The 23,894-nt window shown below is 39.7% G+C and overlaps 1 protein-coding gene across 1 annotated transcript in view; it reads left to right on the top strand.

Moving 5' to 3' along the window:
- The window catches only part of STT3B (STT3B, catalytic subunit of the oligosaccharyltransferase complex), a 136,070-nt gene that overhangs the window by 82,924 nt on the left and 29,252 nt on the right, over positions 1-23,894 (top strand). The window contains exons 4-5 of the mRNA XM_018563761.1: positions 9,522-9,587; positions 10,913-11,012. Coding sequence (XP_018419263.1) covers positions 9,522-9,587; positions 10,913-11,012 — 166 coding nt within the window. The remainder of the gene's footprint in view (positions 1-9,521; positions 9,588-10,912; positions 11,013-23,894) is intronic.

The raw sequence follows: 23,894 nt of genomic DNA, 5'->3' as shown, positions 1-23,894 counted from the left end.
TGAAAATGTAAACAGTAAAGACTTATCTCAAGCATTTGAGAGGTCTTTTCATTTACACATACTATTGCTTCAGCTGTCTGCATGTATATACACTGCATATGAACGTTGAAATCCTCTTTAATGGTACTCTTCAGCAAAACATGATAATGTTGCCATTTAACACTTAAACATCTCTTAGTGATGTGAACATAATGGATATGCCATAGCTGGCCCCCTCTTTTACATCAATGGATAAACCTCTTAATAATGGCTGTGAAACCGTTGGCTTTCAACCTGCAGTTATTCTCCGTATTTTGATTGTGGTTTCAGCAAGCCAGCATAGCACACAAGAATCGGCAAACTTCCCTCCAGATTAGCCCATAATGTCTTAGAATTTAGGAATTCCAGGTTTATTGTTAGGAGTCCTGATACAAAGAACCTTGTGGGTAGAAGATCGGATCTTGATCTCCATCTGCAGCATACATATACGGCATCAGTCATCTGTTTTAACGTGAAGTTTAAATAAAATATTTCTTCACTATGTTCCTTTAGGTGGAAAGGTGACCTAGTAATCATCTCATTACTAGGTTTCCAAAATTGATAAGGATTTTGGATGGTATTGCATTTATACTGCCATATGGAGGTATGTCTTCTTTATGACCGTTGAGAAGGACATTGCATGTATCTAGCGCGTGTGTTTTTGGGTGTCCGTCCACCTGCTTGGGTTCAAACGGTCTGTCAAGCACCCGTTTCAACAATCTGTTTTCACTTATGTAAAAAAGGCAGCATTCATATTTGCCGTACTGTGCAAAAAATCCCTCTCGCTCTATACTCATTAAATTGAACACATCAGCTATTTCAAATCTCTTTGCTGAATTGGCTGAAATTCAAGCGGTGGGTGGCCCTTACAAAATCAAAATCAAAATTACAAAATCAAAGGAACGGGGGGAAATTGTCAGGTGAACAATGACTGTATCTGATTGGATGCAATCAGTGCTCGGGTATTTAGACAGCTGGCTTTCGTAATACCATAGTTGGCAGGGGAGATTCCAACATCTATGCTGTTTAGTGTGAATGTGGGGGTGGGGCGGGGGGAAATAATGTGGTTCTTTTTGATTGAACCAACTACTGTGACTTTCGCATAGTAAGTATTTGTGGGGACTAAAAGGCTTACAGTCAAACAATTATTATTGGAGCTGATTTTGCAGCACGAGTGGACAAAATGCAATTTAAGAGCCAGTCTGTCCAATCCAGGAGCCAGCTGGATTTTTTTATACGAGTCGGCTCCAATGACAACTATTGTTGTTATATTATTATACAGGATTTATATAGCAAAAACATTTAGTATAGCGCCTTACAATATAAAAGAAGACTGTACACTTGCAATACAGTTTAAGGCCCTAGAGAAAACCTCAGCAGTTAGGGGGTCAACTGTAGTTTTGAGGGACATTGGCTACCTGGCTTCTAGGATTAGTCCAGCCCTGTTTGCGGTATCCTCAGGCATTGTTTCCTATAGTGTAAAACATGTTACATTGGTTGTATTCCTCTTTGGTGTAGAGGGTACAAAGCTCAGCCCAGGATTTATGTAAAGGATAGGCATTTGGGAAGTATGTTATCCCTGTAAAGTCTCCTAAAGCTGCAAGCACTAGAACGAGCCCATTGATATAATTTCAGCTTCTGGTCTCTGGCCAGTTTAATGTATTCATACTGAAAGGAAGGCTTTTGTTTTGTTTTTTTTATGTTCCATGAAATTAAATATGAAGCTGGAAAAGCACTATCTGTAGCAAATGGGATCTGTAGACCAGAAGCGAAAAGCATACAGAGATACGCCATTAGAATGCAGTCATGACACCTGAGAAGATTTTACTAATAATTACCACATTCTAACTAATTTTTACTAAATTATGCATGCATTTAGTAGTGCAATGCAGAGCTTTAGGAAATATGGTTTCTTGTAAAGCCAAGGAGAAGCCAGACGGCTTCTTGTGAATAGAAAGTGCTGGAGTTTTCGCCTATGTTTTAGAGCCAACCACTTGGTTGAATTTAGACTTTAGGTCTGCTTTAATTCCCTATTAGCTTTCGAGTTTTGTCTGCATTAATCATTTTTCAGTGTCCTGTAAACTATACTGCTGTGGAGTATGGTTTATCAACATGTGTTGTGTCCATTTTTGTTTGTTGCAGAATAATTTCAACAGAGACACAACAGTATTGGAGCCTTTAAACAAAGGGGTTAGAACCTCTCACGTTTTTATTACCCCGCTTTACTTTCTGTATGATTGCCGGATATTACCAGGGCAAGCCCTCTACTAATTTTACTGTCCACAGTCGAAATACATTAGTGTGAGTACAGAACAGTTATGTCTGGATCAAAGTGGATGATTTCCCTTCACTTCTTCTTTTGGCTGTTTTATTGGAGATTTCTACTTGCTTCCTGTGCAACAGAGTAGTTGGAATGGCGCACATTGGAACTTGATTACAGTAGAAAAGGCTTAAAATCTCTGCTAGGTTATATTTTTGCATCCTGTGTGCCATTGGGAAAATAGCCCTTTTCCCTGTGCCCTTGTAAAGGTTTCCTCCAACTTCCTGTTGAGTCTCTGAGACAAAGTGAGGAGACCTTCCCTCTCAAACAGTTGTCCCTTGAACAAATGTCTCCTTTGGAAGATTTCCCCTTACCTCTTGTTCTGGCGGCAGCTCTGAAATTTGGGGTTTTTACTTTCTTTTTTTGGTAACAATAGTCACACTAACATAGTGTTACATCTCCCAATGGGGACACCAAGCAGAAAAAAAAATTGACAGAGGATCTAATGCTTTACCACTCTATCCAAAACTAGAAAAATAAGGTTTTGTCTGAAGATGCACTTTAACCTTAAACAAGGTTGTTGCCTTTTAAAGGTGAAATTGAGCTTTAATGCAACGATTGACCTTTGGATGAGAAACTGGCCCCTTTTATATAAGAAACAAAATACACAGCATACGATTCGGGAAGATAAGGTATACACAAGATAGCTAAAGCTGCAACCCGTCAGTAGCAAAGCATGAGACACTGAAGGAAATCTTCCAAGCGCCCCAAGTTTTTGCCTTTAGACTGCTATTAACCTCAGACAAACTAATTAGCTGTAAAACTTATTCAGACTATGGGGACATTGATGAGGGAGCTAAGCTTTCCAAAAGTAAATACTGCAAACTGTGCAAGTCTCATTAATCACTCATCAACTGTCAAATGCAACTGGGACTTTTATCATCACAGCATCATGCTACTGTTTCCTGTAATGTTGTGTACTGATAGCTTCCCTTGAAAAGTTTACAGAAAGTGCAAATAAAAAAATTTGCATATGGTACTCAACCATTGTTCTTGTTTTCTTCTAGTACACCATAATATAGCTACACTGTTTTATTTTATATTGCTGTATTTTGATCTGAAATATTATTCTGCAGATAGCCATCGCTATGCTTTCAGGTTTTATTGCGAAGTGTCCCCTAAAGACATGTTATTGCATTCGTTAATATAAAAAAGTACATTATATATTCCCAAATCAATCTAGTTTAATTACCTGAATTTGCCTTGGTAAGGGTCCATTCACACCATTGACGTTGGAGCTGCACCGGTCGTTGGTTCTAAAGTAGCAAGACAATTTGCCTTGTTACTGATAGTGCCCATTCACACCACTGCATTGTGGTAGGAACCCGGTGGTGTGCGCTGAAATATTACCCCGCTTTACTTTCTGTATGATTGCCGGATATTACCAGGGCAAGCCCTCTACTAATTTTACTGTCCACAGTCGAAATACATTAGTGTGAGTACAGAACAGTTATGTCTGGATCAAAGTGGATGATTTCCCTTCACTTCTTCTTTTGGCTGTTTTATTGGAGATTTCTACTTGCTTCCTGTGCAACAGAGTAGTTGGAATGGCGCACATTGGAACTTGATTACAGTAGAAAAGGCTTAAAATCTCTGCTAGGTTATATTTTTGCATCCTGTGTGCCATTGGGAAAATAGCCCTTTTCCCTGTGCCCTTGTAAAGGTTTCCTCCAACTTCCTGTTGAGTCTCTGAGACAAAGTGAGGAGACCTTCCCTCTCAAACAGTTGTCCCTTGAACAAATGTCTCCTTTGGAAGATTTCCCCTTACCTCTTGTTCTGGCGGCAGCTCTGAAATTTGGGGTTTTTACTTTCTTTTTTTGGTAACAATAGTCACACTAACATAGTGTTACATCTCCCAATGGGGACACCAAGCAGAAAAAAAAATTGACAGAGGATCTAATGCTTTACCACTCTATCCAAAACTAGAAAAATAAGGTTTTGTCTGAAGATGCACTTTAACCTTAAACAAGGTTGTTGCCTTTTAAAGGTGAAATTGAGCTTTAATGCAACGATTGACCTTTGGATGAGAAACTGGCCCCTTTTATATAAGAAACAAAATACACAGCATACGATTCGGGAAGATAAGGTATACACAAGATAGCTAAAGCTGCAACCCGTCAGTAGCAAAGCATGAGACACTGAAGGAAATCTTCCAAGCGCCCCAAGTTTTTGCCTTTAGACTGCTATTAACCTCAGACAAACTAATTAGCTGTAAAACTTATTCAGACTATGGGGACATTGATGAGGGAGCTAAGCTTTCCAAAAGTAAATACTGCAAACTGTGCAAGTCTCATTAATCACTCATCAACTGTCAAATGCAACTGGGACTTTTATCATCACAGCATCATGCTACTGTTTCCTGTAATGTTGTGTACTGATAGCTTCCCTTGAAAAGTTTACAGAAAGTGCAAATAAAAAAATTTGCATATGGTACTCAACCATTGTTCTTGTTTTCTTCTAGTACACCATAATATAGCTACACTGTTTTATTTTATATTGCTGTATTTTGATCTGAAATATTATTCTGCAGATAGCCATCGCTATGCTTTCAGGTTTTATTGCGAAGTGTCCCCTAAAGACATGTTATTGCATTCGTTAATATAAAAAAGTACATTATATATTCCCAAATCAATCTAGTTTAATTACCTGAATTTGCCTTGGTAAGGGTCCATTCACACCATTGACGTTGGAGCTGCACCGGTCGTTGGTTCTAAAGTAGCAAGACAATTTGCCTTGTTACTGATAGTGCCCATTCACACCACTGCATTGTGGTAGGAACCCGGTGGTGTGCGCTGAAAAAAGTAAGCCATGTCCTTCTTTTTTTTTTTTTTTTTTTTTTTTTTAGTGCAGCGGGATGCAATGTGGTACAACCGCCTTGCACCCCTCTCTGCCTGTAGAACTGAATGAAATGTCATTTGTGACATTTGAATAAAATTCTAACAACAAAGAAAAGTGCACTGTGCAGGAGCACCACACATTTGTGAGTGATACACAAATAAGATATGTTTTTGTTAATAGTTAAGGTACTTGAGTGCATTTTTAAGATTTTACCTCCAGAGTTTAGTGTCAATTTAATGGCGTAACCTGGTTGGTTTGTAAACTAGTTAGTATTGAACTAGTCTCCTTGGAGTGTCTTAGCATAACTGGCTTGGCGTGCACAGGAGGCATACCATATTTACATGTTTCAGATTAATTATCGTACATGAATGACTGACAGCAGGGCGCTTGCAGTATGGTTTGATGATGTAAACGTTTAGAACAGAAAATGGTTGAGATACTGTCAAGTAAACTATATATGCAAATGGGAAATCTGATAAGAGTGTGTTTAACAATGAAAAATAATTTCAGCTTAATAATTTGTTCTCATCTTTTACTAAAACCTAAAGTGTTTTGATCCTGACAGTTGTTAAATAATTGAACGTCAAGTAACTTTCTGTACTTGAAGTTGGTGTAAGCACTTTACACCCATCCTTGTTTATCCATACATCCTCTTGTTTCTTCGTGATGGCAATGACAGCCTCTTTGACTAGAGGGAATCAGAAATGGTACATTTGTATAGAAAATAAGATGGAAATGTCAGCCATCAAGAAGTCAGACGGTTAGCGTAGATTGAGAAGTTGGGTTTTGAATTATTTTTCCTGAAGAATGACAGCATTAACAACTTTTAGTGTAAAATGTAGCATAACCATAATCATTGTTGCATCTGTAGAGAGCACAATCCTAAAGGAAGATGACTTGGTGACAATGTGCCATCTTTGATTGGCTAATTCATTTTCTTTTATCCTTTTTACTTGTTGACTTTTTTTATTTGTGATAAGATGTTTGTTCATAGCTGTTGCGTTTGTATTATAAGCCTTTTGTTTTTTAGTTGGTAACAAAATAGAGATTTGAAGATCTTAAAAGGAGTTTAGATATGAAGCTGGCTATATACTAGTAGATTTTCACATTAACATTCATAGGAAACATCTCATCAGAATATTCAAAAATGCCAAATGTTTTTCCAAAGTTCGTTTTCTGACCACATTCAATGTTAGATTTTTTCTTTATTTGTTCTAGGAAGTTTCTATCCTGTTTCTTTGATCAGTTGAAAAGGTTGGGTCGATCTGATACAATTAACTATTAGAAAATCAAATGGATTTTCCAGAAACAAATTGTTTTTTAAATAATGTTACAAGTATATGGCCAGCTTTGCACTTTCACATGTCTCTTAGTTGAATGTTTGTATGGTCTGATCATCACATTTTGTGATTGCTGTTTTTTCTTGCAAACTACGCAAATATTTATTATCAGGGTTGAGCATTAGTGCATTTGTCCCTAGAGAGAACAGTTTGCATACATATATTGCATTACTTACCAATTTGATTCACACCAGTACTGGGCTTTGCTGCAAATTACAGAAATGTTATTGAGATTCATTCAACGTTGTTAGTGCAGAAAGGCATCATTTTGCATTGATGAGCTTTAGGTTACAGCAAGGACAGAGTTTCCTGATATGAGTATTTGGAACATTATCAAAGTTTCCAAAGCGGAGTATACTGTATATATTTTATATATAAACCTTAAGTAGTGCATTTAAAAGGGGTCCCAATTTTTTTTTTTTATTATCTGACCTTTGTTTGTCTTATTTTTTTAATTAATTATTATTATTATACTACATTTTGGGTCCACAAAAATGCTTTTTTAATAAGTTTGTATTTTTGTATCTCTAACTTTGGTGGGTACGATTTTTTAACAAATGTTATGTGTTTTTCGATAACACATTTTTTTACCCTTTTTAATAGATCATACTACACAAGCTTTTGCTCGTCACTCCTCTGACAGATTTAATTCATGAAAAATTTTGGATCAGTGATAGATTGGATAGATAGAAAATTAATCAGTGGATACCCACTGACAAATTCCTATTTGTGTTGTAGCTAAATAAACTACAATGCTGCGCACATTAGGTTCCACATTACCTAAACTTTTTAATGTCTATACTGTGAACTATATAATGTCCATACCACAAACATACAGTGGTAACTCGGTCCACGAACGCTTCTGTTCGCCAACAATTCAGTTCGGCAAAATTTTTGCCTCCATTTGCAAACTCTGCATTTGGTGACTAACTTCCCTGCTCTGACACGTGGTCGTGGCTTCCTCTAGTCGAGATCGTGGTCACAGACAGACCTGAAGCTTTTTTGTGTGCTTTTAAGAACATACAGTATTATTCAATCCAGCATGAGTCCAAAGTGCAGAGCAAGTAAAAAAAAAAAAAAGTGCAGAGCAGTAATGAAGGTGAAGGGAACATTGGTGTTCATTCTGTACTTTACTTTGTTTCATATTTTTGTGGTTAAAAGTTTTTTTTACATATGGTTCAGAACGGATCAACCTCATTTACATTGAACCCTATGGGAAGATTTGATTCTGTTCGTGACCAAAATTAGTTTGCGACCACATTCGCACGGGTCAGAATGGATTAACCTTATTTACATGAATCCTTTTGGAGAATTTGTATTCGGTTCACGACCAATTCGGTTCACAACCAGAATCGTGGAACCAATTAAGTTTGAACCGATGTACCACTGTATAAACATGCAGGCAGAGGCCCCTTCTGAGAAGTATGGTTAAATCAACAATGGCAGGTTCTGGGAGATATTCCTCAAGAGCATAGAGATCACATAAAAACTAGGGTCTGTGTTGGGAATGGAACTCGGAACCCCAGCATTGCAAGGCCAGAGTCCTAACCACCAATCCACAGTGCAAATTATAAGGTTCTGAAGACTGAACACACCTCTATAGGTTGGGAAAATTTTCCAGTTGTCTCTGAACAGGTACTTGTTACTGAGGGTAATATGCAGGGTGCAGCGTCGGCGCATTGTAAATGAAATGTGAGGGGACAGGAGGATTACAGCTGACATTTATTTTCAGAGGTATGTATGGCAATAATGATATATTACAAGACAGCTTTTGCTCTTTGGCATTCAATTTTAAATAAGCTATAAAGGTTCTGCAGTAAATTACACTTCTATACAGATTTAAAGTCAAACTGCTAACTATGGGCTTGAAATGCATATTTGTGAACTGGTTTTCCTTGTCTTGTATGGGTTTTGGTCAGTTGTGGTGCATTGGCAGCCTATTTATAATGAATGGGCTGCCTAACACAAGCACGTTATCAAATTGAATATCGTTAAATTGTGAGGGCCGATTGGCTGCCTTTTTCAGCACAGACAAGGCAGTTTGCCTGTGAGTCCAGTGTATGTAGTACTCCTTTTTTTCTTTTCTTTTTTCCAGCTCTGCCAGCTGTAGCGGGGTAAATCACACAACGCTGTAGAAAGGAATTAAATATAATTTGTGACAATTAAATACACTGATTTTTTTTTCTTTTAGCACTTTATCGGAACGGTCTCTCTCACGGCACACCAGCGGCTGTTTAGTGTGGCCTGCTAGTATGAATCGAACCTTAATCCAGTTTTGTTATATAGCCAGGTTGGACAATACCAGTATTAAGAACCTTTAACTCTACATTTTTCTTCATCTTTCAGCAGAAAGGCATCTTGCTGTACCATGTATAAGCATTAGTTATTAGATCCTCCCTTTAATTCTCCTTCCTGCACGTCTGCCTGAACACTTACCCCTACTCCCCCAGACCCCGAAACCCTGATGCATGGTAGAATGTCAGCACTCTTTAGTGCAATATTCTGATTAACTTACACCGCAGGACCACTCGTACTAACCCTTTTTTATGGTATTCAGGAGACTGAGAATTATAGATCAATATCCCAGCAGTATATATTTAGGAATGCATTCAAAGCCCAAACTCCAGGTTGGCCACAGAGGTGACATGTGAGCACTATTTCTTGTAGCAGTACTGTGAGCTCTGGGCAACATAATGATGCACCCCCAGGGTGTGAGTCCTTGATGCCTTGGTCTCACAGGAAGTAGGTTGAAAGACGCTGGGCACCATTAGCTAAGTAATAGGCAATATTCATATTTTAATTTTTTTTTTTTAGTCCTGAATGTTATGTTAAAAAAAATGCATGTAAAGCAATATTATTTCGGTTTTATGTTATAATTGCAATGCGTGTCTTTGATTAAACATTCTGTAATTACCATTTGATGAACTAAAATGAAAAATAATTGCCTATGTGTTTGCCTTAACGGTCAGTGCTTCTTGGTCTTATACAATCTCCTGTCATTTTAGGTGAAATCCGTAAAAACCGGCTCTGTCTTTTGGGCTATATGCTGCTGTTTGTCTTATTTTTACATGGTAAGTTCATGCTTGAAACATTGTTGTGTTCCACAATCTCCAGAATTCAGTTCTTATTACTGCTGGGCGTGAGATGTATCAAAGGAGCAATAGCATTTATTGGTATTCCACCCAATGGGACCATATTTATAGCTGTTTTGAGTGGGTATTCTTTGTTCAATTTCCCCAAAAAGGTCTGTTCAGGTTAAGACCTTCATGGTTTGTAAGACTTAAGCTGGCGATACACCTTACAACCATCGCAAGACTTTTGTCTTGCGATGGTTGTAAGGTAATTAAAAAACGTACGATCTGCCCATCTTGGACAGGCAGATCATACTTGCAATCATCGCAAGCCCGCCCCGCTGAGGGTCGGGCTTCCGATGACTGCAATGCCGAACGGGCAGTGTGTCTTACGAGCAGGCCACAAACCCGCCGACAATTGTGCGATTCTCGGGTTATCGAGCCTGCTCGTAAGACAAAAGACGTACGACCGTACAGTAGAAACGGTCGTGCGTCTTCCATACACCTGTCGATTATCGTACGATCGCGGGATTTCCCGCGACTATCGTACGATAATTGGCAGGTTATGGGCACCTTTTAGAATTGTTTTTGTTTAGGATCACACAATAGATTGCAGTGGAATATGGATCTGAGAACATAGTAGTAAGCTTGAAGGCAAGGGGTTCTTCACAGAGCGGTTAGGGTCTGGAACTCGCTGCCGCAGGAAGTGATTTCATCTAAGAGTGTGGAATCATTCAAGAAACTCCTGGACGATTACCTTGGAGACCATAACATTCAGGGGTACAAGTACTCTTAAGAGCAAAATCACACATGGACTCGTATACACGCATACACGCAATAGGTTGGACTTGATGGACTTATGTCTTTATTCAACCTCAAATACTATGAAGGCGAAGGATTCTGTATATGCGCGGTCAAATAGAGGGGAGTGCCGAATCCCAGTCAATGGCAAGTGGAGGCGATATAAGAACGCTAGAGAACTCTACTGCATCTTGGTTACCCAGAAAATGGCACCAAGGTGGGCCCTGCATAGGGGGCTGAGATCATTTTCGATTCATAAACAAGTGTGTTAGACTTGCAATTGACCTCTTTCTGACCTGCTTCAAGCAGGTTTTGCATTCCCATAGACTTGTAAAGAAATGCAAAAAAAGACCCTTTAGCACAGGCATTTAGGGTGTTTGTTTTTTTTTTTTTTTTAATTCTGTAGATTTCAACTTTCCTCCACTTCCTCAAAAGTTTTCATTCATAGGCTAGGTAAAGTGATTGAGTTATAATGCAACTGCAATTTTATTCTTGAATATGTTTCTTTCCTTCCTGTCTTCTAGGTGTCTGCCTGGGGTGGCTATGTGTTTATTATCAATCTTATTCCACTTCATGTGTTTGTGTTGCTTTTGATGCAACGTTACAGCAAGAGAGTCTACATAGGTAAGCAGCTACAAGTACAATGAGTGATTTTCCACAGTTATTTCCCTTGGTAAAAATTCACACTTGTTGTCTTTGCAGAAATGTTCCCTTTATCAGGTGCCTTTGCAAAATGCCATTGCTGGAACATGTTGTTAGTTGCAATCAACCAGATGAAAAAAGGATCTATATTTAAGTTTACTATACCGCAGTGTTCTAATGAAAAATTCAATGAACCCTAATGCCCATTCAAATTCTAGGTCTTTGCACCTTATCAGTTGCTGTGACCGCATGCCATGCTTTTCTTTTTCCCTTTTTAGATAGATAGATATAGATATGTATATAGAGAGATGGAGATATGTATATATATATTTTTTAGAGGTGCACCGAAATGAAAATTTCAAAACCGAAAAATGTCAGGCCGAAACTGAAAATGTTTTTAGTCTAACTTTTTCCCAAAAAAATTAACATTTTTGGTTTTTATAAGCTTTTTAATTTTATTTGTATTTCGTTTTTCAAATATTTTTTACTCTACTTCTAGGGGCTTTGGGGAAATATTAGGGGTCTAAACAAACCCCTGATATTTCCCTTTTAAAATAGAAGGGATTGAGGACTCTGTTCTCATGTTATGAATGAACAGGAACACTCCAGTTGCAGAAAAAGAGATTGAGGACGGTTGAGTATGTTTACTACAACCACAATCATGAATGAACAGGAGGAGATGTAGATCACTTCCCATTTATTCATAATTGAGGATATAGTACACAGTACAGAGTGTTTGTACCTCGCTCTCCTTCCTGTGTCTGAGCGAGCGGCGCTCAGCCTGCTGTGAGAGTGGTGGCTGTCTCCGCTGACACACCGCTCTATTTGTCACAGGAGGTGTGGGAGGAGAGACGCCGTCCGCTCACATAGCTCTCCTCCCGCAGCGCTCGGCTGCCTGTGACAGTTTCTCTCCTCACTGGGACACAGAGCAGTGCCCAGCGGGGAGTAGAGAATAGAATGCACCGCTATATCAGCAAGAAAATGGCACTTTCGGCATTTTGCAAAAAGTGCCATTTTCGGCCGATATATCGGTGCATCCCTAATATATATAAATATATATACACACCAGCCTCCATAAACATACCTTGTCAGTCGGTGCTCAACCCACACGCCCAGCATTGCATTATGTAACGGTAAGCCCATCACCTCTTTTTTCATATGTGTCAGTACACTGTCTTGATGCAGAACTTTAGCTGCTGGAATGACTTCTACACTTTGAGCCAAGCCCACTTGTCACTTCAACTCTAGTGCATGTAAAATCATTTTCATGTAAATTGATTATAGGGGACCCTTTGGAATAAAATGCAAATAACTGGAGAAAATGGCACACCAGATTAATTAATGGCAAATAATCTCTGAATTTGTGCTGACACTGTCCTTCCTTCTGGAGGGTGGCTACTTTTGCTCCCCATGGTCCCTGTGAGTGTTGTAAAGTAGCCATCACTCCAAGCTCACTCCTGTGATGGACTACAATCTCAATACAAATTAGTAAAGTAAATGTGAGATTGTAGTCCATCACTTGAGTGAGCTTGGAGCGCTGGCCACTTTACAACATACACAGGGACCATGGGGAGCAAAAGTAGCCACCCCCCAGAAATGGAAGGACAGTGTCGGCACCAATTCAGAGATGATTTGAGGATCTACAGCTCAGTGATACACAAATAAGTTACATTTTTGTTAATAGTTAAGGTACTTGGAAGCATTTTTATCATTTAACTCCTGAGTTTAGTGTCACTTTAATCTTACCACTTTGTAATTTTGATTTGTACATTCTTCTTTAGGTCTAACTACCAATGTGTAGTTCAAGAGCCTACCTGATTGTATAGTTTAGATGGGTCCTCATATTACATAATTTTTGTAAATTTAAAGTTGATTGTACAGTCAGATTGTAACATCTATGTGAGGTTTAGATATACGAAACCAGTAGGCATACACCTAGAACTGAAACATAGGTTGTGGTTAAAGTTGACTTTAGGTTGTAAATTGACACAATAGAAACAAAGCACAAGAAAGAAGCAATTTATTTTTGTTTTTTCTTTAGAAGGTAACTATTAGGAAACATTGATTAAAACGGATGCAGATTTGTAATTGTCCAAGCAATGTGCAGTTGAAGGATGGCAATATTCACTTTTATTGTCTTTGCTTCATTTACCTGAACTTCAATGACCTAGCATTTCATTGCTTTCTAAATGTGGAACTTTCACATTTCATCACAATGTAGTATTAGGTTATTTTAGAAGTGGTTAGTTCTTGTCAGCTATAGACTGGAGATATATTAGGATGGTGTTGGGTGAAACAAGGGACCTCTCTTGGATCCAGACTAAGACAAGTTTAGGATTCAGTTCATGTTCATTTGCTGTTCCATTTTTTTTTCTTCTCATTGACATAGCAGACCTGTGATCGTAAGGCCGTCTACAGATATGATTGTTTTGGGTTTTTCCCACAGTTCAGCGCAGCCTTCTCTTCTGATTGTAAAAGTAAAAATGGCTCTAGAAATGCATCATCACACTTGTGGCTTTGTGCTTGCACACTTGGCTGCTCATACATGATTCCTGTTGTGTTTTTTTGAGCTGTGGTTTTTTGAAAATGTAAATGATTCAGAAATGCATTTAGAAAATTCCTTCTAGCCTAGGTCCTAAGTGGCATGCTGCAAGGGAGTCTGGCCTTCACAAGATGTTTCCTGTGTGGTGGTAATGCAGGATCTAAATGGTAGTGTTGGTCCTCTCTAGCACAATAGGGCTGCTGTACAATGTTGTTGTGCTGAACTAGGAGGCACATTTTATATCGTATGACCTTCTCTCTGCAGTGTTGTCATCGGTTTCTCTTTAAACTGAGGCATGACTACATGCATGTAGGTGAGGCTGGGGCTTGTACTGGTGGGTAAAAAGGCCAACAGTTCATGTTTGTCTTGTCTTTTTTAGACAAATGGCTCAAATGAGGGCTTGTGATGGTTCAGTAGCATGATATATCTTTTAATTTGGACGTGAAAAGCAACATCCAACCCCAGCCAATTGCTGCTATAACAGCGATCAGTAGGGCATTGTCTGACCTCGCCTGACACCTAATAAATATTTTGCTAGTTTTGCAAGGTGAGGAGCGATTGTCCCTCTAACACCCCCACCATCTTTCTACAGTGTCCATTGTTTAGCATTTTTGACGAATTGAGCAGTACTATGAGACAGGTTTATTTGGTCTATGAATTGCATTAAAGGGGTTCTAAACCCTCTGTTTTTTTTTGCTTATATCTGCTGCTAGCAAGCAGTAGATGTAGGCAAGAAGTGTAAAAAAAAAACACGCTTGAAATCATTTTAAACTTGCCTCGTTATTGCTTCTTTAAGGTAAGAGCTAACATTTACATGGGGGGGAGGGGAAAACATTTTTGCCTTTTTAATATCACGTTAAGACATTGTGTGCACAGAAATAACTAGCTTGCATTTGTGTGCCTTTTTGATTTTTTTTTTTTTTCTAGGCATCGAAGAACAACTCCGAGCAAATATTTGCAAAAATACGTTATACTCACCCGAACCTTGTAGCCTCCCTCCTGCTTGTTTCCTCCTCTGCTCCAGCGGAGTGTCACTGCATCCTCACATCCTATACACTGTGCATTAGACATGATGAATCATGGAACCTTAGACCACTAGAGCGGGGGGAGGCAATCTGGAAGGACCAGTCTAAGAGCAAGCCGGCTACAAGGATCAGAGGAATATAACTTTTTTTATTTTCACACCTAGAGTAAAATGAGCACTTAACCCTTGCAGTGTGGGGGTTTCCTGGAATTCTTTCATTTTTGCCTGTGAGTGTGACTTGTATGGGGCAGAAAATTAACAAATGCCCATTTCCTCTATCCAGAATGGAAATCTTTCACAATTGCAATTTCCTATTACAGCCATTTCCCATGCAGTGCTGAAGGTTTCCATCACCCAGCTTACAGAAGCAGTGATAGTTTTGGGGCCAATCGCATCTGTGCAGTTTCATACATGGATGCATACCTGCCCTAAAACTAGTTCTGTGTGTGTTTGTCCGGACCTGTTTTATATGTACACATACTGTATATATTAGAGCAAATACATTTCTGAAAGTGCCCCAAAGCTCATTTGAACCTTCAGTTTAAATCAGCTGAAAACATCTAAAGTACCTCAAAACAAATTGTCTTCAATGTGTTAGTTTTTGTGTTTTCTAAAGCCACAGTAGAAAAGCCTGACCAGTGCCAACATGCTGTATAGTGGGACATTTGCTCTCTGTGTGGAAGCAATGGTCTCATTGCAGAGGTCTGAAATGCTCACTACCTGCTCCCTGCTGATTGGACAGGTCTGCTCTGACTCAGCAGGAGGGGCGTGGGGGTTAGGACCTCACACAAGGAGATCACTGCTTCCACACAAAGAACAAAGGTCACTCTCTGCAGCATGCTGGCAGTGGACAGGCTTTTCTTCCCAGGCTGCGGCTGCTTGTAAAACCCAACTGTAAATCTTGCACACCCCACCCTCTGGCTTCCACAGATTTAGAGTAGGTATCTCTGTTGCTAGCAAACTGTTTCCACTGCCTTGGACTGCCGTTATGTTTGTTTACGCCAGTGCTCGCAGATATATTCACAAAGCTGAGAACATGGCCTTGACTGGCTGGCCGTTATTGCCTTTGCCTCATCCCTTGCTTCCCCATCTTCAGCTTCTGCATGCATCAGCTTCTAGTGGGGGATATACAGCATGGTCTTCACCGATTTATGTATATACTTACCATTTTACCACTTGTAGTCCTAGTTATCAGAAAAGATGGTGGGTGTCCCTGTGTTCACTGCTCTCAGAATATCTGAACAGTGACTGACTGCAGCTAATTGACTACTGTTGCTGTCCAGCTGACCGTTTTTACCCAGCAACTTTCACAAAAGTAATTAAACAAAAATTGAATATTGTCAAGCCACATGGTGCCGGCAGAGCCACCCACTGAGGGTGTCGCAACCCACTTTTGGGTCGCGACCCACGAGTTGAGAGCCACTGCACTAAACCAATAGTGCCTGCCTACATGGATGGTCTATGACAGGGATGTCCAAACTGCGGCCCTCCAGCTGTGGGGGAACTACGAATCCCATGAGGCTTTGCAAGATTCTCACAGACATGACTCCCGGAGAGAGATGCTTCATGGGATTTGTAGTTTCACCACAGCTGGAGGGCCGGAGTTTGGACATCCCTGGTCTATGATATATAGCTGACAGGTGGACAAGCAGCCCTACAAGTCGGGCATGCAAGGGTTGCCGTTAACAAATGCATATAACTACTGCTGTTTTATTCGCATTACAAGCCAATTATTATTGTGCCATTTTCCCCAAGTGAACTCAAATGTTTGTGCGGTCCCAAAATGTATTCATTTTTTTGCATATAAATACTTTTACTTTAATCTGACATTTATCATAGAAATAAAGGAAGGTATACGTTTTATTTTTAAACCCTGCAGTCACTGATCAGCTTTCACTGAAAGGTAGGATACCACTAGGAGTCTGGGATGATGTTTTTATACAGTGAACAGTCAGCAAATGATTAAAGGCTTCTTGTAGCTTTCATACTTTAGAAGGAGCGGTTCTCGATCCCGAGCCCTTTTTCCTAAAAATTCAGCTTATAAATACACTACAAATCACAGAACTTCTCTGAGGAAGAGATGAGGTATGATTTATTAGGTTCGTTTTTCAGCACAGATAAGTGTTCATTGTAAAGAAGTATTCATGCATCCTCCAATGATTAAAACACGAGTAAAGTTTGTAGTTACTCTGAATGTACAGGCCATGAGCAGCTACAAAAGAGTTTTAAAAAAAACCACAAAGCAAGACTTTTGTGTACCTGGACCCAGTTTTTTGCACATTGAAATATTCACATGTTCTAAATAGGTGATAAAAGCACTTTAAACCAAGCCCTAACTGATTTCTGTAGCTATAGGCAATGTGGCAAAATGTGCCTTTAAATTTACAACAGGGGCACTAAAATCACTCAAAATCTTTGCAGTCTGCCAGCCTTCAAATGTAAACCAATATCAGGTGCTTAGAAACTGACTGAAACTTGATTTTAGAGTCTCTGTTATCTTTTGAGGATGAATTACTTCACAATACGCAAAGCTACATAGGTGAGTAAGGTCTTGTTTTAAAACTCCTGTACTGAAGATTATTTATGTTAATACTAGTCTGGGGGCTTCCATTGCTGACTTCCTTCAGATAATACAGGGGATGCCTGCAGTGTTACTTTACTACTTTTGAGTCAGACCTGTAACATGCATGCTGTAATCAGCAGACAGTTATAATAAAAGCATCATAACGACACCCAGCGAACTAGCATTTTTTAAGGAGGAGTCAGCAGTGGCAGTTTCCGTTATTCTGTCATGTCTATGGAGTCCATGTCTATAGTGTGGACACAGGTACTCTTTTTAAAATTAGATTTTAATAGAAAAGCTGTTGACATCACTAAGTACAATGATGCAACAGTTCTTTTTGTTTGTGGTGCAGCTAATATGCATTTTAGGACCTCATACACTCAATTGCTACGTGTTTGCTTACCTCTATAATGCATCATACTGACTTACCACACAAGTTGCATAGTGTAGACTAGAGGAAGATTGTGCTCCATCAAGAGAGCGGAACCCTTCCTCAGACCTGTTCAGCTGTGACCTGTTGACATAATGTCAAGTAGCGTGCAGTAGGAAGTAAAATAGTAACTTCTTTACTTTGACTTTGGAAGTTTGGGCTACTGGGAGACCGTGAGACTCTTTTTTAAAGAAAAGGTTTTAGTTATTTTAAAATGGATAATAAGTTTTTTTGGCTGTTTTGGGTAGAAATCATTTTTAGTGGAATTTTTCTTTTAATGTTTAGTAGGGCTGGATAAATCCATCTGTAGCCAGACACACAGGCTACTGAACAAGTTTGCCTTTAGATCCTGCACTTGTTTAAACATGATAGATCTTGAGAATCTTCTCATTTTGTAGTATAGTAGTCCATATTCATCTTTCAGTATTATATTCCGCCTACAAAGCTTAAACAGATGACTACATATTTTACATACCAGAAAATATGTCATTACTTATGTCCTGGGGTAGGCTTACTCACTAGCAAAACCTTTCTTAACCTTTTTACCCCAGAGGAACCCTTGAAGTATTTTTCAGGTCTTGGGGGAACCCCCGCTAAACATTCATTTTTTACAATTATATACACCCGGACACATGATCCTGTACTGTACATCATAATTTCAGTAGTAATCCTGAAATTAAATTAATAACCAAAAGGAAAAACGGACCATCAAAATTGTGATGTCGCCAAACATGGTCAGTATAAACATTCGTCCATTTGCATTGGTGGTCAGTGTAGGTGGAAGATCAATTCGCCATTGCTCAGGGAACCACTTGGCAACCTCAGGACGACCCTCGGTTGAGAAAGGATGCGGTAGTCTTACTGTTTGTTCAAAATATACTGGTTGTTGCCTAAATGGCAGCACTTTACCTAGATGCAAGCAACCAAAAATACTCTTTGTTGAAAGACTAATGAAAGAAGATTTCTAATTGGTTGCTTAGGGCTACCGCATTTACTTCTTCTTTTTTTTTTTTTTGTGCCTTGTTATTGGATAAACCAAAGTAAGGTATCATATTATTTTGATGCCCTTATTTTGATAGAAAAGACTTGCCACATCTTGAATATGAATTGTAGTAACAGGTTTCTCTATCATTTATAACTCCGTATATATATTTTTTTAAATAACTCACATTCTCTATTGCTGCACTCTGAGGAATGTTACCATAGTGATCTTAAATTTACTGTATACAATAGCACCTGCTGGTGAAGAACGGGCAAGTATTTTAAACCTTTAGCCCCCCCATTGTATGAGTTCTAATCAGATGCTGCACAACTGTTCTTAGACTTTTATGCTTTCAGGAAATATAAAAATGTAACGATAAAATCTAGAGTCCTAAAACTTTTTGCTTTACAGTTCTTGAGCCTGGCCTTCCCAGCTCATTCTCATAGTGTTATTAACTATTCCCCATATTTGTACTTATTGGGTTCTTCCTTTTCCTCTAATCCCAAAAACTAATGGTAGTTTAATCTGCCACCAACCATATGGGTATTACTGTATATGTGTATTTGGTAGGGACATAGTGGTATGAATGGCTCATTGTTCTTTATAATACTCTGTAAAACAGTGGTTCTCAACTCGTGGGTCGCGACCCAAAAGTGGGTCGCGACACCCTCTGCAGTGGGTCGCGGTGTCATGTCTGCATAGACCGGCCCATCTGCATTAGAGAGAACTAGAGGGGGAATTTGTGGTTCAGCCTGTGGAACCTCATAATGTCAAACTGTCCCCTCTCTCCCGGCCTTGGGTCACGCATTAATGACCAAGGAAACATGTGGGTCCCGAGGCTACACATGTTGAGAACCACTGCTGTAAAATATGTCAGTACTATGTAAAGTTTATTGCATACATTTATGTTACAACACAGAGCTGCTTTATAAAAGCTAAAGCAAGGAAAAAGAAGGGGTTTTACATAGCCACCAATTATTATCGCATTCAGTTTTCCAGCCTGTGTTGAATATGCTCACGAGGAATCCATAAAGTGTATCTGTAGCAAAGTTGGCTATAGTAAGTTAACACCAAGTATAAAATGGACGTCTCCAGAGATGCCTAAATATAACTTATCTTCTGGGTTCTCCAGGAGCACATTATACAAATTCTAACTTTATGTGGGAAGTAGACTATTTGGCCTATCCCCTCCTTTTAACATGCATTACCTTTTATGTTGGTTTTAAAAATGGGCAGGTGGACCACTGATTTCTGAGATTCAGTATTCGCGTTACGGAGCGCCTCAGGTTTCTGGGCTCCTGAGATGCTCTGAAGTGATCTGTATCTATTTGAAGCAACACTGGGTACCTGCATTTAGAAAAGCCTGTCGGGGTAGTACTGTACACATTTTTCCAAGTAAACGGCTCAATAAGTAATGAACTAAGGAACATTAAAACAACCTTACAGCATACCATTAAAGAAAAGGTAGGAAACGTTTTTTTTTTTTTATCCGAGCAGGATCCCTTTTAACACCTTATCAAAGTTTTATTTCAAGTGTCAAGTTTTCATTTTCGAGAGATGTTCACAGTGGCAGCCTATGTGTTTCCTCATTTAGTTATTTTTATTTTATTTTAAGTAGAAGTATTGAGAGAATAATATATATTCTTCCCAATACTTAGAGCTGGCATGGGACAGTGCAGCGATCACATGTTAGCTCTATATACTGAGAGCTCAACGATCACAATCTCCTTCCTGTAGAGATCAGTGATTGTGAGCCACCACTCCCTTTGGTATTCCCTTTGTTCCTCCAACACTCCCTGGAGGGACAGACCAAGGAGGGGACGGGCACAGCTTGCTCTGGCTCTAGAGAGGCAGAAGCAGCTGTCAATCAGGCAGCAGGATCCTTCCTGGCTCCAGCACAGCTCTGCGCTGTCATATAGTGGAAGTAACCTGCTATGTGCTGAGTTTGGGGTCACAGGAGTATATTAGTAAATATTCATGCGACCCAAAAGATAAGTAAAGCAAAAAAAAAAGGTCTGTCTTTTATTTCTCTTTTAAATACATTTCTCCTGTTATTAAACCAAGAATAATGCTTTCAAGATAACTAGCAAAAAAAAACCCTGACTAAAGGGTCTCGACTACTCTAGGTTAAAAAAAAAATGAGGCTTTTGTTGTATCAGGGGGTGTGGAATTCCTAACGCCCGGGATAGGTAGTTTTTTTCTACATTTAGCCTGGCTGCGGGCAAGCAGCACAGCTGAATGTAGTGTGGGAGACGTTTCGTACAAGTTATTTTGAACGGCTGTACAGCCGTCCAAAACCACTTGTAACTTGCCTGAATCTCACTCCCCTCCCTCGCTCCCCCTCCCCTTTCTCTCTCTCTCTCGCTCTCCGGCGGGAGGCCGTTTACCTTTCTCGGCTACCTCTCTCTCCGTGCTTTTGTTGTGGTCTTCGGGGTCCCCCCCCCTCTTGTGGGTGATCCGTGCCCACGGCTAATTAGGTTAGAGAGCATGGAGCAGGGCAGAGAACGCTTCTCTACTCGGCTCCGTGTGAATAGTGACAGGGGAATGCAGCCTTCCTGTCACAGGAGAACCTGCACAGAACTGTGCTAGAACTCCTGTGTGTGTTGAGTGGGCGATCCGTTACCGCACGGCAATCGTGCACAAAACCACGTGGATGGCCGGGCGGTCACAGAAGCGCACACCACCGCCAATCGCGCTGGCAGTGCCATTATTGTCTAATGGAACCCCAGGCAGATTGCGCAGTTTACTGCCGCAATAACCCCGTGCAATCGTACATAATCGCGGTTGAAGACACGGTGCGTGTCGCGAAAAAAGGTACATGTACCTTTTTTCAGCGATTACCACGCCACGCACACGGTTGCCCAAGTCTGCACCCGCCCTGAAGGGTAAATTTCACTTTCCCAAGTAATTTGGGAAAATGGCATTACCTGCACAAATCTGGCCCCCTCCCGCTAAAATTACTTTTCAGAGAACGGTCCTTCCGATCCGCCAGTATGGGTGTACTATCTACCTGTACCATATATTCTGAATTTCGCTCGCAAAATGCAAGCACTCGTTGGTCAGCGCAGTCACCTGACAGCACTGACCAATGAGAAGCTCTTCTTGGCACTGCTAAATCTGGTTTTGGTAAAAAAAAAAAAAATTTTTTTGGATCGGGACAAGCAGTTTTCAATGAGGGACAAGTAGATCGGCCCCCGCTTTAGTCCTTGGACAAGTAGTTTTATTTTAAATTTCCACCCCCCTGTGTATGCTTTTGGAAATGCACATTGATACACACCACCCTGCCAAGGCACCTCTGTAAAGTGCGGTCTCTAACTCAAAAAACTATGGTGTGTGTATATATAGCAATGTACAGACTAAAAGCAGCCTCCTCTGCAGACAGCTCCTTTTTTTAAGCTACAGCAACACACCAGAAGCCCAAGCATCACCGGTCCAGGGTTGGACTTTCAGGTATTCCTCCAAGGAAGTGTGTGTTATATATATAATATACACATAATATACACACACACACTGTATATGTGTGTAAAAATGCATTTATTATATAAAGCATCAGTAAAGAAATGTGACTTCTGCAATCTGGTTGCTGTATTAAGAATGGTTTTTGCTTTTTAGTTTTTGCTTTCATGTTCTGTTATTCTAGCTGATGTGTATGTTTACCTCTCTATAAGCGATTTCCCAGATGAATGTTGTATACTACACTGTTTCCACAGGATGGCAGTCTAACAGTTATTATACAAAACTACTTTACAAGAAATTATTTCTAATTCTGTCTTGCTTAATAGGTTGATGTGACATAATTTGGTTTGTTCTAAATGAAACCCTGTATGCCTCTGAGTTACAACAGCAATGCAATGTAAATGAAAGCATTTATTCAGTTCATACATTATTTTTCACAATGACATTAAGCATGTTTGCTCAGCGGCAAAAGTGAAGGAAATGAGATACAATTTGTGCCATGTTTTCCTTCCCCTGAGTTTGTTTTGTGTTTCTTTTTTTTTTCAAAGTAGCTAAATTAATGAAAACCCAAATGCAATATTTTCTTTGCTCTGTATAACATGATCAACCTATAATGCTAGTTGTCGATCTAAGATGTGTTTTTCTAGTAATTGTGGGAAGTGTACTGCTATCATTAAATAGGGTGATATCCATGATTAGAATAAAGTATAAGGCAACACATTGTATAATGAATAAGCCATAATATGAGGCTTCTCCAGGGAATGCTTAAAGAGGTCCTTTACCCTTCTCTTTAAAATGAAAACAAAGGGACCTTTAGAAAAGTTTAGTAATGATAATCTACAAACAGATAATTGCAGGCTTTTATTCTTTGTATAGCTTATTTTTCTTCCCCATTCTTCTCACAGTGGACTTTTTTTAAACTAAGGGCATATTAATACATCTCCCTTTACTTCCTGGAACTCTGGCACATGTGCCTGAACATGTGACCATGTGCATCATCTCGGGGGAGAGAATGCCTTTCCCTGAGTTCTCACAAGATTTTGCGGTTTACAGATGAGATTTCCCAGCAATGCACTGCTGATGTAACCTTCCCAGGATGCATCCCTTAGGCATGGGCTTTATCACTATCATACAGGTCTGATCCACTGTAGATTTATTATGTTTGGTGGCAAAATGTCTTGGTACACTGTGTGGTCCTTGGAGCCCTGTTCTATATATCGTCGATGTTGTCCAAAACGACAAAGTAGTGTCTTGGTGGTGCGCTTTCTCCCTATCCTGATAGCAATCTCGGACCAGCAGCTGAGATGGGACTTTCATGTGATGCGTGACAGGCGAGATGTTTTTTAATATCCTGTAAGTGCATTACTTTTACCCTTATTAAATAGTCACTTTATACTGCACTTAGATCGGTGCGCCGGTTTTCTATGTTTTCTTTACAGTGCTGTTATTTGGATGTTTCCCTATCCAACCAACCAGGCTGCAGGATCGGTGCATACATCTTCTCTGGAGTAATTACCAGTATAACTTGAGTTCATTTGATACTATCAATATATAGTCCATAAACAATCTATCTTTTTGCGCAAGTTGATGACTTCTTTTTCATTCTAAATGACTGGTAGGATCCCCAGTGATTGGCGGAGGGCTACGGTAGTCCCAATATTCAAAATGGGGGCTAGGTGCCAACCTGGGAACTATAGGCCGGTCAGTCTAACATCGGTAGTTTGTAAAATGCTAGAGGGCATAATAAAGGATTATCTGGTAGAATTTGTTCAGGAAAACGGGATAGTTAATGACAATCAGCATGGGTTCAGGAAAGATCGTTCCTGCCTAACTAACTTGCTAACTTTTTATGAGGGGGTAAGTAGAG

Source organism: Nanorana parkeri, unplaced genomic scaffold (genome assembly GCF_000935625.1).
Source record: "Nanorana parkeri isolate BGI_ZX_2015 unplaced genomic scaffold, ASM93562v1 scaffold692, whole genome shotgun sequence".
In the NCBI taxonomy this organism is placed as follows: Eukaryota; Metazoa; Chordata; class Amphibia; order Anura; family Dicroglossidae; genus Nanorana; species Nanorana parkeri.
The sequence above is the reverse complement of the archived record's forward strand: the minus strand, read 5'-3'. Positions and strand labels throughout refer to the sequence as shown.